Source organism: Leopardus geoffroyi, chromosome C1 (genome assembly GCF_018350155.1).
Source record: "Leopardus geoffroyi isolate Oge1 chromosome C1, O.geoffroyi_Oge1_pat1.0, whole genome shotgun sequence".
In the NCBI taxonomy this organism is placed as follows: Eukaryota; Metazoa; Chordata; class Mammalia; order Carnivora; family Felidae; genus Leopardus; species Leopardus geoffroyi.
Window position 1 is genome coordinate 55110956 of NC_059328.1, and position 18109 is coordinate 55129064.

General features: G+C 39.6%; 1 protein-coding gene across 36 annotated transcripts in view; it reads left to right on the forward strand.

Annotated features, from left to right (window-relative positions):
* Positions 1 to 18109, forward strand: part of SGIP1 (SH3GL interacting endocytic adaptor 1) — a 206338-nt gene that overhangs the window by 82388 nt on the left and 105841 nt on the right. For 10 of the 36 annotated variants that reach the window (XM_045477730.1, XM_045477729.1, XM_045477736.1 and 7 more), the window contains 5 exons: positions 3435 to 3498; positions 7982 to 8006; positions 9018 to 9101; positions 10931 to 11002; positions 14625 to 14681. In XM_045477730.1, the coding sequence (XP_045333686.1) occupies positions 3435 to 3498; positions 7982 to 8006; positions 9018 to 9101; positions 10931 to 11002; positions 14625 to 14681 (302 nt within the window). Of the gene's footprint in view, positions 1 to 3434; positions 3499 to 7981; positions 8007 to 9017; positions 9102 to 10878; positions 11003 to 14624; positions 14682 to 18109 lie in introns of all 36 variants that reach the window. The other 26 variants (XM_045477765.1, XM_045477749.1, XM_045477750.1 and 23 more) reach the window with 9 other exon arrangements.

Below are 18109 nucleotides of genomic sequence, written 5' to 3' on the forward strand. Positions count from 1 at the left end.
ATAGGTAAGGCCTCAGTAACAATAACTAAAAATATTACACTGATGAAACTTCTTATTCTATATTTTTCTTATGTTATCACTGTTGTCAATTTCTGTACTCTTTGCTTTATGTTATTACCTTGTAACATCATATCCAGGATCACCTATTTTAAAATGAGCTTTCCCACCCTCTTAAAAAATCAGTCTATTTTTAATTTCATTGTTATTCCCAGACTTGACTAGCTCCTCTGGTAGTACCAAAGGAAACTAAAAGAATCTAAATTAAGTGGAGAGGAGCTAGAGGCACAGGCCAGACTTCCTGTGTGGCTGACCCAAGGCTGCAGTTCTGGATGCATACTGGAGGATGTTCTCACCTCCACAGCTTGGAGGAGAATCGTTCTAGCCCAAGATCATCAAGACAACAAAATTCTTTCCCTTAATATCTCTTTGTTTGGATATTGACAAAGGAATAGTTACTTCATTTCTTAAAAAACAAGTGATGTTTTTCCCTCCCATTTCTGGTAAAGAATAGTTGACAAATATTCATGACCCAACCTAAAAACAGTTACAGAAATTGACTTTAAAATTGTCATGAAGTTCTGGAGTCAGAAGTGGAAAATCATTACTCCCTTTCAAAAAGCTTATTTGAATATTTTTTTAATGAACTCTGAAACGTATGACCACACCTGTACATTCACTTTTAACACAGTTGGTATGATTGTTTCTTCCTGGATCTTCTCAAAGAGCTGTTAAGATACAAATAACTTCTACGTTTCATAACTGTTTGCTTTAGTCTTTCAGAGTTGTCTTCCTACTTTCCTAAATTTCTCCAACCTTTCCACTTCTCGAGGGGGAAAAATGTTTCCAATGCTTTCTCTTATTTGACAATTTGGTTAGTTCTGTTTTTCTGGAATGTCACATATTTGGTGTATTCCCGTATGTGTTCCATATATACAAAAGTATTCTAAATCTGGGAATGCAACTTTCAGTGAAATTAAAATTACAGATTGGCATAGCATTTTGTGAATGTGTGCAAATTCTTTCTTCCCTTATTATTGGCTTATTTGTTATAGACAGAGATTGAGACACAAAGAGATAGAACTTGTATTAAGCTACACAATTTAAAATGATGCTGGAAATGAACTCTGTCCCCTGAATCCTGATCCTTTGCACTTTTCACTGGAAGATGGACAATTCATGGTGTTTGTGACTTAGTTCATATTGGCTATTGTCCAAATTTGGTGGTCGTAACAGGACAGAATCTATGGAAAACTACTATTGCCTGTTCTCTTACCAATTTAATACAAGAATTACTGGAATTTATGTGTATTTTCTGATCTGTTTGGTGGAACATGCTGTCTCTTATAGTCAAGTTATAGAAAATAAAATGATTTGAAAACATAAAATAATAATAGCATTTATTTCAAAGTCCTATAAAAACAGCAGTGATTGGTAAAATATAGCATTTACTATGACCCCAAACCTGAATTAGAAGCATGGAAAAGCCAATTAAGAGGCCTGGACCCAAGAAGAAAATGATGATTGTCATTATGATATTTTTTCCCTATAAAAGGATAAGGCAATTAGGGGTAAGAAGCAAGAAGGTTTTTAACAATTAAAATTAAAAATGAGGGTGCCTGGGTGGCTCAGTCAGTTGAGCATCCCACTGTTGATTTCAGCTTGGGTCATGATTTCAGCGTCATGGGATGGAGCCCCATGTCAAGCTCCATACAAAGTGTGGAGAATCTCTCTCACCCTCTTCCCCTCTCCCCACTGACACGCACTCTCTCTCTCTCTTTAAAATTAAAAAAAAAATTAATAAATAAAAATTAATGGGGGAAGGCGTTCCTAAATATTATGGGTGGGTAGTTTTAAATGTCAGTGAGTTTTCCTATAAACTCATGTGAAGAGTAATGAAGAGCTTAATGTGGGAAGAGATTTTTTTTTAAACAAACATTGACATTTTAAAGACCTAAACACCTTAAATGGAATGACTATTAAAATGCAAAATTAGACTGAACAGAGACATTTTGGGGATCACATATGAGTAGAATCCTAAGAGCCAGATAATGAATGACTCACGTAAGCTGAGCGGTTTGGGCTGACTCACATGTTTTGGAAGAAGGTGTCATCGAATCTCTGATTCTGTCAATGTTTTTCCCTTTGTTCCACCTGTTAGTGCCAAACAAATCCTGAAATTCAGTGACTTTTCCAGCTCCAATTTGTCAAGAAGACTTTCCAAACCACCAATAACAAGTCTAAGACTTTGAAATATATAGGCATCTAGTATATCTGAATAATACTCACTAAGAAACATGAGCCATATATGTAACTATGGAACATGTAGGAGATAGGAATCCCAGACAGAGCCTTGACAGGATAGGAATGGAAGAACCAAGATTGGGCTTGGTTTCTCCAGGATGGAAGAAAGGAGCCTTCTTACCCCAATACTTCCTGAATGATGCTTCCTGGAAGATATTTTAAATCAACAAATGTTATCTGGTACCTATACCAGGTGTAGGGAACATACAGAAGGAATCCTTGGCCTGTGTCGTAGAAAAGCTCACAGCCTGTGAGGGAAACTGACATAGGAACTAAGTGAAACAATTTGATAAATAAAAATATACCTACGAGCAACATTAGGGGTCGAGGGGGCACAGAATAGTCAGTTTCTTATACCTCTAGGGCTGAGAAGCCCTCACAGAGAAGGTGGCATTTGTCTGGGCCTTGATAGATGGTTGAAATTCTAAATATCCGACTAGGAAAAGCACCTCAACCAGAGGTAAGAACCCCTTATAGAAGAAAGAGATACTTGAGTACAGATATTGGGGTATGTTCAGAGAATGGTTAATAATCCACAGAATTGAAGAATTAGAAAAAGATGAGATGGGACTATGGGAGACAAAGATGTGTTCTGTCAGTGTAGCTCTCTTGTTCATGTAATCTGTGCCTTGGAATGGTCCTACTCTCAGGATATATCTCACCCAAAAATTGCTGTTTATATAAATCTGTGATATGGTTTCTTGACCAAGGACCTATTTAGTGATGAATAACAATAATCTAAGAGAAGCTTGCAATCTTTTCTATATCTAGCCCTGATCTCCTTTGCATTCTTTATATTCTTAGATTGTTCAGAGAGCTAAGAACTTACAGTGCTGGGTCTTTGATAAACATCTGTTGAAAATAATAATGAATCATGTCCACGTGCACACACAGATACTTACATACACTTTCACTGCTTTTTAAATGTTCAAAGTTAACTGGTGTGTTGCAACTTCAAAAATTTCGTTCACTTGGGGGCACCCAGGTAGCTCAGTCAGTTAAGCTTCTGACTTTGGCTCAGGTAATGATCTCACAGTTCATGAGTTGGAGCCCTGATACCATGTACTTGAATGTTGCTAGGAGTGTTCAAAGAGAAATTTGATCTCCTTGACCCTTTGTTGTTTTTTCCACAGGATTGAAAAAACGTACAAGGAAGGCCTTTGGAATACGGAAGAAAGAAAAGGACACTGACTCGACGTATGTACTTTGGGACAGCACAGCGGCTCAGCTGCAGCTGAGGGACCACATGTGGCCATGTGGTGTGGTCAGCTGCACGGCAGAATGAAGCACCCGTTAAACCCTTTATTTGGCTAGAATCCCCGAAAGTTACAAAATGGGAAAATCAACAGTTGTTTGGATACAGGTGAAACCAAAGAGGGCTACATTTACTGCTCACCTTTAGCTTTTCATCCCATATATTTTTATCATGCATAAATTTTAGCACAGTATGAGCACTGCACTGTGTCCTTGTCCTCCAAGAATGTGTAAATCATGGGATAAAATATCTACCATACCAAAGAAATATCTTCTATATAACAAAATGAGATAACATAGTTGAAATGCCTCCTATGGTAGCTAGTGCTTAGTAAATGCTCAGTAAATGTCAGTGGATGCTACTCTTACTCTTACTAATACAAATTAATATGTGGTCAGTTCCTTATGAGCAGTTAAAAATGAAATTTCATGGAAATTTGAGGGTGGGAAAACTCATGTTTGGACAGATGATCAGTGAAGCCTCAGAGAGGGAGGAACCTTGAGTTTGGACTTCAAGTAGGTGAGGACATGCATCTCATGCCTAGGGAACAATGACAGCCAAGGGAGAGAGATGGAAAAGTCCAGTAAGCATTCAGGACAAGATAGCTAGGACAGTTTGTCTACATGACGGCTGCAGGTAAAGGTGGTAATGGGAGGCAAGACTGGAAAGGAGACCAGGCCCAGATAGGAAGGGCTTTAAGGGCTAGGGTGAGGTGTCTGGGCTTCCTTCCTTAGGAATGGGCAACCTTGAAGCCTTGAAGCCTTTTAAACCAGATAGTGTAAAAAAGTTTTCTAAGGGGAGGAAGCAATTTGTGTGTGTGTGTGTGTGTGTGTGTGTGTGTGTGTGTGCGTAGGTATCACTTGTTAAAATCTCTGCATGCGTTTTCTTTTGGTAAATAATTATTTCAGGGAAATGACATTCACTCTAGTCTTGCAAGTTTTTCTTTTTTTAAATTTTTTTAATGTTTTATTTTTTTTTTTTGAGAGAGAGAGAGAGAGAGAGAGAGAGAGAGAGACAGAGCATGAGTAGGGGAGGGGCAGAGACAGAGAGGGAGACGCAGAATCCGAAGCAGTCTCCAGGCTCTGAGCTGTTGCACAGAACCCGACACAGGGCTTGAACCATGAGATCATGACCTGAGCCAAAGTCGGAGGCTTAAACGACTGAGCCACACAGGCACCCCAGCCATAAACTTATTCTACCAGCAATGATAGTTGAAGGACATGCTGTTTAGTATAAACCTTTGCTTTTCATGAACCCCTGCTCTCGAATTGGGTCATGCATCATTCTTGCAAAAGGCTGGGAAGTTGTTCTGGCAATTTACTGTCCCTTCAGTGCTTATGTTCGTCTGCAATCATTGAAACCTTGTTGATGCAAACTGTTTTCAGGACTGTCACAACTCTGTGAGTGTTGCCAAGCAACCTGCTCCAGTAGCCGACCAGCTCCAACTATAGCTGATTGAACCTCCTTAGACAGAGAGTGGGGTCGGGACCAGAGCTTCCTGATTTGATCATCATTACAGTGGCTGATAGAGGAAAAGAGAGAGCCTGTGCTAAGTGGCAGGCCCTGTGCAGGGTATTTTTGTATGCACTGATATCCTTTTTAATCCTCACGGCGATTCAATAAGGTTAGAAATAATATCTCAATTTTAGAAATGAGAAATCAGTGCCAAAAGGGATTAAGTAACTCTCTGAAGGCTATCTGGAAATAAGAGTTGGAGCCAGAATTCTAGTCCAAATCAAGTGCCCATCCTCTGTCACCCAGAAGAAAAAGACTAGGTGGGCAAAATTTTAATCAAGACCTGTAGCGGAGTAAGAGAAAAGGCAGTAGCTGCAAAAGGGAACTGACACTTCTTAAAATAGAGACAAAGGCCCATGGTAGATGATTAGTTTTCAAATAGAAGTCAGTAAATATAATGGGTTCTCTGCTAAAAAGAAAATAAAATTACTAAAAATATATGTATAAAACTTCATAAGAGGGGGTTAGAAAATGCATTGATAACACATGCTCTAGCATCTGAGACTGAGATGTTAGCAAACATCTCTCCACTCCCCATCCTAGGTCAGATTGTATAAAAACTTTATTCTAGATAACATTTCATGAGTATTTACTATACTCGAGACACTATTCCAGGCTCTTCACTTTCTTCACTTCATTGAATCCTTTAATAGGCCTATGGGGTATATGCCATTTTCATAGCTATTTAGTAAATGAGGAAACTGAGACACAAAAGGCTCAAAGAACTTGCCCAAGGTTATGCAGTTAGGAATCTATGTTGACTGAATCCAGGCAGTCTGGCACTACAGCCAGTGGTCTTCACTGCCATGCTTACAGACACCAGACTAGGAGACACAGGCTCCATTCCGTCAATGGTTAAGACAGAGGCAGGATAGGACACTATGCCGCTATGTCCAATTACAGGGAAATACCACCCCTATAGCTGCAATATTCATGAGATCAAGCAGCCTCTCATTTAGATGGCCTATTGATATACCCTTGTACCTGGACCAATAGTGGGCAATGCCACAGCCAGGCCTATCTGCAGAGCCTTGTCTTCATATCTATAATGTGCTGCCCCAAAGACATCCCCGTGAGGATCAGTATCTTTGGATATATCCTACCCTAAAGGTGACACAATCATCTCTCTCTCAGTTCCTTCAGTACAGGTTTGCTATCCTGGTAAGAAATGCTTATGTTTTGCGGTATATAAATCTGAAAAAGGAAGTTTGCTTTGATGAATGTAGGGCAGTACCTTTCCTCTGTGCTTTCTGTCCAACCTTGGCTTATTGGTAACCTTGGTAAACCCCTGGATTTACTCGCCTGTCTCGTTCTTTTTACCATGAGCATGACTTCTTCATTATTTCTATCCTCTGATTCTAGCCTAGTGCCTGGCTATAAACACTCAGTATTCATTCAGTGAATTATAACTTTTATCAACTTTTATCTTCCTACACTTTGTTTTACATGAAATTTCTTTGAACCAACTAATTCCCATAGCCAGGTTCAAAGACCCCAAGATTTCTGTCAACTCCCATGGGTCTTTCAATATCTGGGTCCTTTCTGCATCTAGTCCATGTATCTCTGATTTACCTCTGCATCCCCACAGACACAGAACTGCTTATGAAAAATGATGTGCTCCCATCAAGTGTTTTATAATCCAAATGGAATATCTTGCTGAATTTGAAGGGGGTGTTAGTAGGAAAAGGAAATCCCATCACGGAGCCCAGAAGATGTGCTCCTAACTCTCTGCATTTCTCTCCCCCTCTCTCCCTTCCTTCCTCTCCTCTCTCCTCCTCCCCACCCCATGAATCAATAAGGAATGTTGTTACTTGGTCCCACCTCCTAAAGAACAGTTCCAACCACACCAAACTCCATAAGACTTCAGAGTCCACCTCAAGCACTTATTAAGTTTACCTTCCAAACAACGCAGGTCCTCATCTAAGCATAACTCTGGCCTCCGTGTTAATAGAATAACATTTTTCTAGCTCTTTACAGAGTGAACTAAAATAGGAAGTTATAAAGTCACAGTGACTACCCTTTTATTTCTCCCTTCCTCTGGCTCCTCCAGTTCAGTTTCCCAAAGGAACAATAATATTACTTGCTTTGAAGTCTAACATGGCTGCAAATGGTCAGTTTTGTGTCCTCAGTGATGAGACACCATGAAAGAGAAAAAAAAAAAAACATAACAAATGAACAGTTTTGACTAGTTAGTATGGGCCAGGAACTAATTACAAGTTCTTTATATACTTTATTTTATTTAAACAGACTTTGAGAGATTAAGTAATGTATTCAAGGTCACAGAACTAATGAGTGGTGGAGTCTGGACACCCAGGTTCATCCTACTCTGGAACCTTTACTGCTAGGTACTGCAACACAGTGTCACCCTGGATGATGAACTCTCTTGGCAATTTAGCAAACATTGTCCTCCATTTCCTGCTCTCTTGAAATCAAAGGAGCAGTAGGTATATAAATATAGAAGAAAATACAGATTCTCAAAGTAAAGAGAGAAATACCATAGGAGTTCCTTTCTATAGGGAGAGATTCAAGACCAGTCACAGGGGAAAAGATGAGAGAGGGCAAGTCAGTTTACATTCCTTGTGGTAGTTTAAATGGAGCCAGCTGAGTGGGACAGACTCCTAATAAACTCCCCTCTCAAAAGTGAACCAAGACACCGCGATAGCAACATGTACCTTTTGGACAACAGCTTTTAACGAGAATCTGCCTCCTCCCCCACACACAGGCACACATCCCACGCTCAAATATCATTCGACTAATTTGTTTTGATTTCGTTTTCATTAGCCAGGTTCACTGGGGTGGGAACACAGGAAAGGGGGAGAGAGGTGGTCTGCAATTCTTATTGTTGTATGTTAGTCTATGTAGCAAGAATGATTCATTTTCCTAATAGCTACCCATTTCTTTTTGTTACAGAGGTTCACCAGATAGAGATGGAATTGTAAGTATTTAAATGACCATTTTCAGTAGGTTTGCATTTCAATATATATACAATGTTTGAATTTCTTAAAGCCCCATTTCTTTTTTTTTTTTTTTTTCCTGTAGGGAAAAAATAGCTTAAATGACTTTTCAGACCTCTCACTGTTGTAATTTTCTGTAGTAATTGCATGGGACATATAAATGCAGTCTTGGTCAAGTTAAACTTATTTATTGCATTCACCTAAAATCCTGCCCCAGAGTAGGCGAGCAAACCTCAACAATATGGTGGGTCAAAAGCCAGACAGTTCCTGCAGGGGCTGCTACCATTAACTGTTATTTCATTTCCAATTTAATGATATAATAGCTCATTATGTGAGAATGTTTTTCTCCAACAGAGGCCACAAAGTCATAATGGAGCTCAGATCCAATAAAATTGAAAGAAGGTTTTCCCCTTTAGTTGAGTTGCAGATACATTTTCTATATTAAATTCCTAAGTAGGGAATGGTCTTGAAACCACTTATGCCTGAATTTACAGCCTGAAGGAGGAAAATGTGTCCACTGGGTTTAGGTTTAACAGTAACTCTGACTTCTTGCTGGCCACCAGATTTCTTGCTTTTTTAAAGAAGTCTATGGCACATGGGCTTGGATTTATCTGAGTTGAGCTTATGGGAGTCTGTACCAACTTCTAAAATGACTTCCTTTGAATCTAAATCAGACGCCTATTCAGAAGGTTCAAAAGAACAGCTGTTACTGAAAAAAAAAATGGACTCACATTAGGCTCATTGGGCTGGAGAGGGAACTAAAATAAATCTGGTGGTTAAAAATATTTTTTAAAAAATCACCCTTCATAATATTATACTCAAATTGAGGTGTTAATTGCAGCTATAGCAGACGTTTTTTCTTCCATACTTGACTCAAGGTTCTTAGCTTTGGGGTCCCTTTTGCATTCATGTAGTTCTCGCCATGAAATGTTAAGAAAATAGACATAAATTGACCAGACATTGGGTAACACTATAATCAAGGCTCTATTCAGCAGGGGAAAAAAAAGACCCAGAAGACTCAGCTTCTCCTCACCTCTTGCTTCTGGCTCAGAGCCCTCTCGTTAACTCTGTCTCAGGTACTCTCTGCTTCTGTGTCTTCTCTCTGCTTCTGTCTTGGTCCCCTCCCTGGGTTCTCTTGTCTCCTTCATTCTGACCTCGGCAAGGCTCTGTTAGCTATTCTCTGCTTTCTGTCCCTGCTGCTCTTAGGCTAGACTGCTGTTTCCTGCTTCTCTCCCTCTACCTCAGTCTTGTCCCTTTTTCTCTAACGCCCTGCTCCTCCTGCCCTCCGCCACCTCCTCACTCCCTACCCCATTGCTACCTCAGTGTTCTCTGCTCTTCTAGGGACCACCAGTTTAAATCTCTGGTAGAACCGCAGCCCTGGCATGTCGGTGCAGCCCTGGCATGCAGCTGGCAATGACGAGCATGTGCTGCATTAAAGAGCCCAGCCGTGATTCTGTGGATTCGTGTACCCTAAGTCAGGGCTTCATAGCTGAGCTCCCTGAGATCTCTCTCTCTGCCACCAATCCAAGTCATATATTTATCTATCGGCAGTGGCACCCTCCTTGTTCCCTAATTGGAAATGCCATAAATATCACTGGTCGTGATTTTAGGAAAGAGGAATTGTTTAATTTTGACTTCTCAGGAAGTAAGGCAGACCTGTTTGAAAAAGGCCACATTCTAAGTAAATGCAGCTTCCTAGGTAATTGGCATTTATTAGCCAGCTGCTAGTTTTACCGTTTGGAAGGACTCCCCAGATATTCCTCACTCACTGTGGTCACCAAATTTTGAGAACTCCTTATCATATCAATGCTGTAGGAAGTCAAGTTTCTGCCTGCATTCAGTCCTTAGCGATCTCAATTTTCTTTCAGACCCAGGCTGATTTCTTTAATCCCTTGTGTCTGTGGACCCAGGCGCACTTTTATCTTTTACCTGGCTGATTTAGCTTCCAAATTATTGTCTCCTGGGTATCTGAAGTTGAACTGCATGGTTTCACTAATATGGTTCTGCAAACCACAGGTGGTGGTGCACCCCCTTAATGCTTATAAATGGCTATGCGAGAAGTTCGATGTACTGATGCCTATTTAATTTCAGTTTCTCAAAACTTAATGAGGCCCATCTCTGGTGACCGCACTTTTGAGGGTTAGTCTACAGAGGCTTCATGGCAAGGCTGCAGGTGTGAAGGTGGGCTTGCCTCGCTCCCCACTAGTGAATGTCCCTCCAGCAGAGCTGTCTGGCATGATGTCTGAGACTTCAGGCAGCTGCGAGTGACAATGCATTCTAACCCAGAGACCAACTCACCTTTGTGCAGGGTGCACTCAAAACATTTTCCCGAGCAGTTTAGATTTCCATCCACACAGGCCGGGGGCACAGGGAATCACAGCCATTGCTGTGAGGAGATCTCTGCTCATCCTGAGCGCATGTGCAGGAAAGGGCCCAGATTTGAAGCTGTCAGCAGTTCATGCTGTACGTATTGACAACCTTCAGGAAAGCTTTGAAAAGGAGGGATATACGGTAGAGCTCGACTTACTGGACTCCTATTGGAAATATAACCATTTTTATTTAGTCTCTTTGGTGTGTCCCAGTGTCTGTTCTCTACCTGTAAATTAAGTTCTGGCTGAATGAGGCCCAGATCCACGTAATCCCTAGTGCCTGGGATGCGTCTTCCTCCTTCCCCCTTCTTCTCCTGGCCTAGCTACACTGGCCTGCTGAATAGAGCCTCATTATGGGCCCCAAAGTCCACTCCTTGCTTAAGGAACCCTGCCGAGATTGGTAGGCCCTATGATTTGGCCTAGAAATTGTTTCTTCTATGGTATGTTTGCTGACTCCATGTGATTCTTTATATGTGTCTTAAAGAACAAACAGATCCTTTAACAACTTTTTTCTACATGAAAACAATCAATTCCAGCAGCCCAGCCCACATGAACCACCCTACAATAACAAAGCAGAGTGTGCGCGTGAAGGAGGAAAAAAAGTTTCGGTAAGGAAACAGATTTTAGTTTAAAATTTCCAAGGGGTTGTAGAAACAGTGAGTAAAATCCCAATTTGAAACTTGGAAAAAACAGTGGCATTTATTTAACCAATCGAAGAAAAACTTTCTTAGCTATTTCTAAATTATTCTTGAATATCCAAGGCCAATTTTTAAATCAACCATATAGACCTGATATACTGACGTCTGAATATACTTTTTAAAGAGTAATCGGGTTTAAAGGACATGTGTTTCCTTTGTCTTAGACAAAGGACAGGGATTCAAACGTGTAAAATAATATGCTGTCTATAAGAAAGCTTTGGCTATAATATAAACGTCACCATACAACTTGAGTAGTCATTTGTTAGGATAAACACTATCTTAGTAACATCATGAATTCAGCAGGGCCTTGGCCTGTGGCAACGAATATACTTGGCCAAACGATGGTGAGTCAGGGATGCTGATCCAGGCCCAGACTATACAGCAACTACTACCGTCTTGTCCAGTACAGTAGCTACATATGCTTATTCAAAATTCAGTTCCTCAGTAGCACCTGCCACATTTCAGGTACTCCATAGCTAATTGTGGCTGGTGGCTACCGTATTGGACAGTCCACATATAGAATATTTTCATCTTCACCGATAATTCTATTGAACAGTACTGTTCTATGGGATTATTTACAAAGTGAGTCAAGTCTTGCCTCGGTGGCAAGAAGATAATTTTTAAGTAGAATACCATGTATCTTTAATACTTCATGTCTAAGGAACACTACATGGCCATGAGCTGACCTTGGAAAAGAGAAGCATTCACAGTAGAAATTGAGAAATTTGATGAATGTATGATTGAACACAACTGTTACTGCATTTATTGATTTAGCCCATCACAGTATCTGAGAGCAGATAATAAGCCTGACCAAAGTAAAATACCTATTAAAGCATGACTAATATTAATATGAGCCTCAATTATCTTTAAGCAACAGTCATATATTCAAGTGAGAAAAGTTGACTTATGCTAATTGTAGAATTTTAGAAAAGAAAGAAGTAAAAGAATACATAACTCCAACTCCAAGAGAAAAATCACTATTTATATGTTAGCCAATATCTGATATTGCTTTTACTATGAGGCCTAGTTTTTAAATGATATCTTCCTACTTATATTCTTTCTTGCTTCTTCAATGGTTTCCGATCAAAAATCAAAAGAGCCAATTACCTTCCCTATTACTACTATGAGCTGTACCTTGCTTTGGTGGTATAACCAGGAGAATTGCTTTTTTCTTGGGGTTTGGCCAAAAACAATTCAGCCAGGCTCCAGCCAAACTTAAACTCGATCATTTCCACTTGTGAAGCCAAATATGTTCATAATAATCCGCTAGCATGAGTGAGGCCAAATTGCCAATTCCTCTGATAAAGCCATGTTTGTGTGTGCTTGTGTGCTGAAGAGCTGCCTCTAAGTGTACTGTTTATGATTTGTTGTTTGTGTTTGGTATTTGTGTTAAAAAGATTCCTAGTTTAAGAGACATTTTCTTTTTATAGATTTTGCTTTCTCTCCTTTTAGTCTCCTATATTGGTTTCCATGGAAACTGGGAATTTTTTCACTCAGCCCAGATCCCGAAAAATCAGAAACTTTTTATCCATAATGTTGAATATATGTTCTCAAGAAAGACACACACACACACACACATTTATTTATTTAGCTGAACACATAAGCTATCTTGGTTGTAAAGGGCTTTGAGTATGGAGATGAGACTACTATGGAAGCAAGCTAGAAGTTTGAACTCAGTAATTTACCTAACCTTTTTGATTTTTAGATAACAATCTTTTGTATTTAAGAATTGTTTCAGAAGCAAACTTTATATTAATAGTAATACTATAGTGATCACAAAATTCATGAGTTTAATTCTTTGGAACAACATAGTTCATTTGATTTCTCATTATTATAAACTAAATCTGTATATTGAATTTATTACGATGTTTGTTAAAAGGAATTTGGAGAATTTTGCAAAGAATTCATATGGAAATAGATTGGTAAAGTATGAATTACAAAAGAGAGTAAATCTGACAAAAAGAAAATAGGAACCATATCCATTCTCCATGGGAGAGGTTTTTTTTTATTATTAGATGGCACATTATGTAATGGACCTTGTCCTTAACTCCATAACTCATACAGGTACAAGGATGATGTGGCAGGTTTTAAAAATGCCCTTTGTTCAAAGTAGGGAGAGTATTGCTGAAGCACTAATTCAATGAAGGCAATTCTGTGAAAAGGTTAAAATGGTGTAGTCTGACAAAGTATATAATCTTTGTCAGGAGCAAAACAAAGAAAAAGAGGGTCACGGAGTCAATGTTCCTGGGTGCTGGAAGCATGGCAGAGTTCTTGTATTTGTGCATTCTAGTGCAGTGGTAGTGTATAAGAAGAGGAAGAAAGAGGGCATGGACACTATCTATTATGCCTTACCCGCTATTCACTCTAGCTATAAACTAGGCTAGTTCTTAGAATGCCCAGTCCAGCATTCAGTAATCAATGACAATGGTTACTAGGTTACCTTTAATTTGCTTTTCTAGTGATATGCATACATGAAAACTTCCTTCTCCTACCTATTTCTCAAATTAGATGTTAGCTGTTCAATGTTGTAGTTCAAGTGGATTTTATCTGTGATTGTAAAATTAGAAGTCCTGTCCTCAAGCCGCATGCTTCACTATTTGATATGTGCTGTTCTGAGTTCTGCTAGTTCTCCGTGACATACCATTGTTTTATGTGCTAAACACAGGAATGTTGTTGAATGGACCCTCCCTTACCAACGTGATTTGTGTTTTTGTCCTTTGCTCCCAGAAAGTAGGGAATCTTAGAAATTTCTGTTTGTATGATGCCACAGCCTTACTCAAATGCTTGTGGCCATATGTCATGATTGTTTAGGTGCTAAAATATAACTTGAAAAGAATCCAAAGAGTAATGGCTGATATCCAGTCATCTTGCAATGACGTATGCTCATGAGGCCGTAGAACACACGGATGACAGAAATCCACAATCAATCCTTGGATTCTATTTTAATAATTTGATAAGAAAAGCCACTTGGAAAGAATAACAAAACTATTTTTAATACCTAGGAACTGAATTAACTTGGAGTTGATTCCCCTTACATTCTATCAAGGGGGTGGTTAGGGAAAAGTTGAGTCAGTGTTAGAAAAGCTAAAGGAAGATTAGTTAATGACTTGGAGAGATACTCTTTAGGTATGTTGGAACTAATTGTATATGAGAACAACATGGCAGTCAGAATGTTTCCATATATATATCTGATTATATCCCCTGAAGGTATAGAGGATTAAATTATACTGTAGGTGCTTCTGATTTTTTAGTAACCAATAAAATTTGAACAGCTAGCTGTTACCATTCCTATGCTTAGGTATCTTACAGTCTTTTGTGAAATAAGTATGTAAGCTCTTTTATGCAGTGTCATGGCAGCTCAATTTACCATTCAGTTACACCAGTGTGGTTGCTTAATAGGCTGCTCTAATTTGTCTTTCCAGTGCTGGATTTTGATAGCTCTTGCTAAATACAGATAAGAGTTAAGTGTTCTTTGTTCTTTGTCTCTTATTCAAATGTTTCTCTTCTAAATTTATTTTCAAATTTATTGCAGAAGAAAAGTAACGGGGCACCAAATGGATTTTATGCAGAAATTGATTGGGAAAGATACGTGAGTATCAGAACATTGCTTTTCTTTATTAAGTATTTCACAATTTGAAAATGAGTTGAGGCATTCTTATGTTTATAATAAGACACAGAAATAAGTGAAACATTCTCCATCTCATTAGGCAGTGCCTGGCATGCTTAGGGTGGTTACAGAGTTTCAGAGCCCTAGGGTCTGTTAGACTGGGTTCATGACCTAGCCCCTCCACAGATTGATCCTCTGTGTGTGGCTTTTGGGATGGTTATTTCCTGACCAACAGAAATGAAGTCAGTAGTTACGTTATAACATCGTTGAAAGGATTCAATGAGCTCATTATTTGCAGATTATTTTAGTTCCTGCCTAGCCTATGATATGTGTTTTAAAAAAATGCCTTTTTAAATATTAAGTCCAAATGTTGCAGTCCTGGTTCTATTTCTAAGCAGCTTTGAGAATCAAGCCAATCAGTTAACCTCTGGGGTTTGGTCTCATAGTGTCTTAGTCCATTCAGGCTGCTATAACAAAAATACCATAAACTTAGTGACTTGTAAACAACAAAAATTTATTTCTAACAGTTGTGTAGGCTGAGAAGTTCACGGTCATAGTGCCGGCAGATTCGGTGTCTGGTGTGTCTGGTCGAGGGCCCATTTTCTGCTTTGTACATGGCACCTTCTAGCTGTAACCTCCTGGGATCTCCTTTGTAAGGGCACTAATCCCAATGATGATGGCTCCTCCCTCAGGACCCAATCACCTCTAGAAAGCCCCGCTTCCTAACACCATCATTTTGGGGTTAAGATTTCAACATACAAATTTGAGGGGAGCACAAACATTCAGACCATAGCACAAAACAATTCACAGAACCTCGTGGTACAGACTTTTCCCAGGTCAAGTGACAATTACTTGTTGCTTTTCAATGAGTGAGGTTGACTCTCAGCTGACACCTAAACTCTCCACCTGATTCCCCTGGAAACTGATTTACATCAACACCCACTTCACCAACCACAACAGGACAGCCACAGTGATTCTTGGATTTCTAATCATATAAAACATGTAAATCATATGCACATCAAAGATCATTTCTATTATACAGTAGGTACCTAAATTCACAATCCCTACAAAATGCTTTTTTTTTTTTTTAATTTTTTTTTTCAACGTTTAATTTTTGGGACAGAGAGAGACAGAGCATGAACGGGGGAGGGGCAGAGAGAGAGGGAGACACAGAATCGGAAACAGGCTCCAGGCTCTGAGCCATCAGCCCAGAGCCTGATGCGGGGCTCGAACTCACAGACCGCGAGATTGTGACCTGGCTGAAGTCGGATGCTTAACCGACTGCGCCACCCAGGCGCCCCCCCTACAAAATGCTTTTGCATGTATGTTCTTTAGATGACTGTCTTGACCAAACCTCCCCTTGCATAAAAGCTAATTTTAATGTTAAAGCTTTTGCACATTTGTTGATAATAACTTTATTTGTACAGTAAATAATACCACAACTTATTGAATATTCCCTATTTGTCAATCATAATATTAAATGCCGTGGAATCCTCACAGCCTTAAAAAGCAAATGCTTTTTGCATTATATTATTTGCCTTTTATAGAAAAGAAAACTAAAGCTCAGCAGGTTAAATTATTTTTTCAGGTTTATTACTTTATCTTGAGAGAGAGAGAAAGAGAGAGAGAGAGAGAGTGGGAGAGGGGCAAAGAGAGGGGGGGAGAGAGAGAATCGAATCAGGGCTCGATCTCAGGAACTGTGAGATCATGACTTGAGCCGAAATCAAGATTCAGATGCCCAACCGACTGAGCCACCCAGCTGCCCCAGCAGGTTACATTCTTGATGTTTCCCACTCCTCCACTCTAAAACGTGTCACTCTGCCAACCTCATCACCTGGTTCTCTCATATCTGTTTCCCGGGATTGGGATCTTTTAGATATTTTTAGCAGTTCAAGTCCCTAAAATCTATGCCGATCCCTCTGTTACCCTAAATCCAAATTGTTCACAAATAATGTTATAAAGGAAGCTACTAAATATTAAGAAAATATGCTTTCTTTTCCCAGAGTTAATTCTTCTTTACCGAGAAAGACCTCTATTATATTTTGTAGGATTCTTTAATACACAAAAATGGGATGTTGTAAGCAAACAAGAAGTATGACAGTAAAAATACCAAATTACTCATCAAAGTAATATTACCCCCTCTAAACCCTACACTCTAGTGCTATCCCTGGTCAACATTGTGAATGCTTAAATGGAGCATAATTTCCCTCAAATTTGTTTAGTCCTGAAAACTAATCGGGTCACATAGGAATTGTCATTGTGATTATACATTAGACATCACTTTCTCGAAGTAATAAGAAAGGTTTTATGCTTAAGAGATTAGGTCATCTTGCTTTGGGCAGAGAGAGGGGAGAGTAAGGAAGGCCCCATGGAGGATGTGACCCTTAAGCAGAGCCCTTAAGTATAGTAGGGGTTAACTGACTGAACATTGAAGAGAAGAGAATTCCAAGCAGAGAGAATGGCATTTATGAGGACCCTGAAATGGGAAAGAGCTTACGTATTCAAACCATAAAAGTTAACAATAGAATGAAGGCCTTGCAGCTGAGGAGGATCCGGGAAGGGAATCTCAGACCTGGAGCCAGGTCAGACAGGGCTGTGAGCTGCACAGTGGCCCTGGGCTTTCATTCCAAGTGCAGTGAGAAGCCAGGGTCAGGTTTTTATCAGGGAAGTGACCTCAGTACACTTGAATTAAAAAAAAATAAATAACCTCAGGTACTGCAGAAGGGCAAGAGAGAAACAATAAATGCTCAATAAATGGTGGCTTTTTGGGGCGCCTGGGTGGCTCAGTCGGTTAAGCAGCTGACTTCGGCTCAGGTCATGATCTCGCAGTCCGTGAGTTTGAGCCCTGTATTGGGTTCTGTGCTGACAGCTCAGAGCCTGGAGCCTGTTTCGGATTCTGTGTCTCCCTTCTCTGACCCTCCCCCGTTCATGCTCTGTCTCTCTCTGTCTCAAAAATAAATAAACGTTAAAAAAAATTTTTTTTTTTTTAAATGGTGGCTTTTTTCCATAGCATTCAGGCTTTCTTTCTCTCTATGGTCATGGCACTTTTATCACTTCAGTGACTCCAAAATCTCTCTCTCCAACTCTGTCCTTTCTTTACATCCAGGCCTCTAACCACAACTTTAAAAGAGCCACCCTTGAATGGCTTCACCCTCATCTCTAGGGCATAAGGGTATAGTCTCATATATCTGGAGTCCAGGCAAAGGTCTGCCATTCGCTGGGGTGTGTTTTCTTGCAAAATGGCGTCTCATTTCTCTTGGTTTCCTCCTCAGTGAATGGGATAATTCTTTCCACATAGGATTGTTAATGAAGGTTTAATGAAATAAAATGGGAGTCACAGTACTTACCATATAATAGGAACCCAAAGGTAATAATACTAATTCCAATCATGCAAATTCCCTTTTACCTTT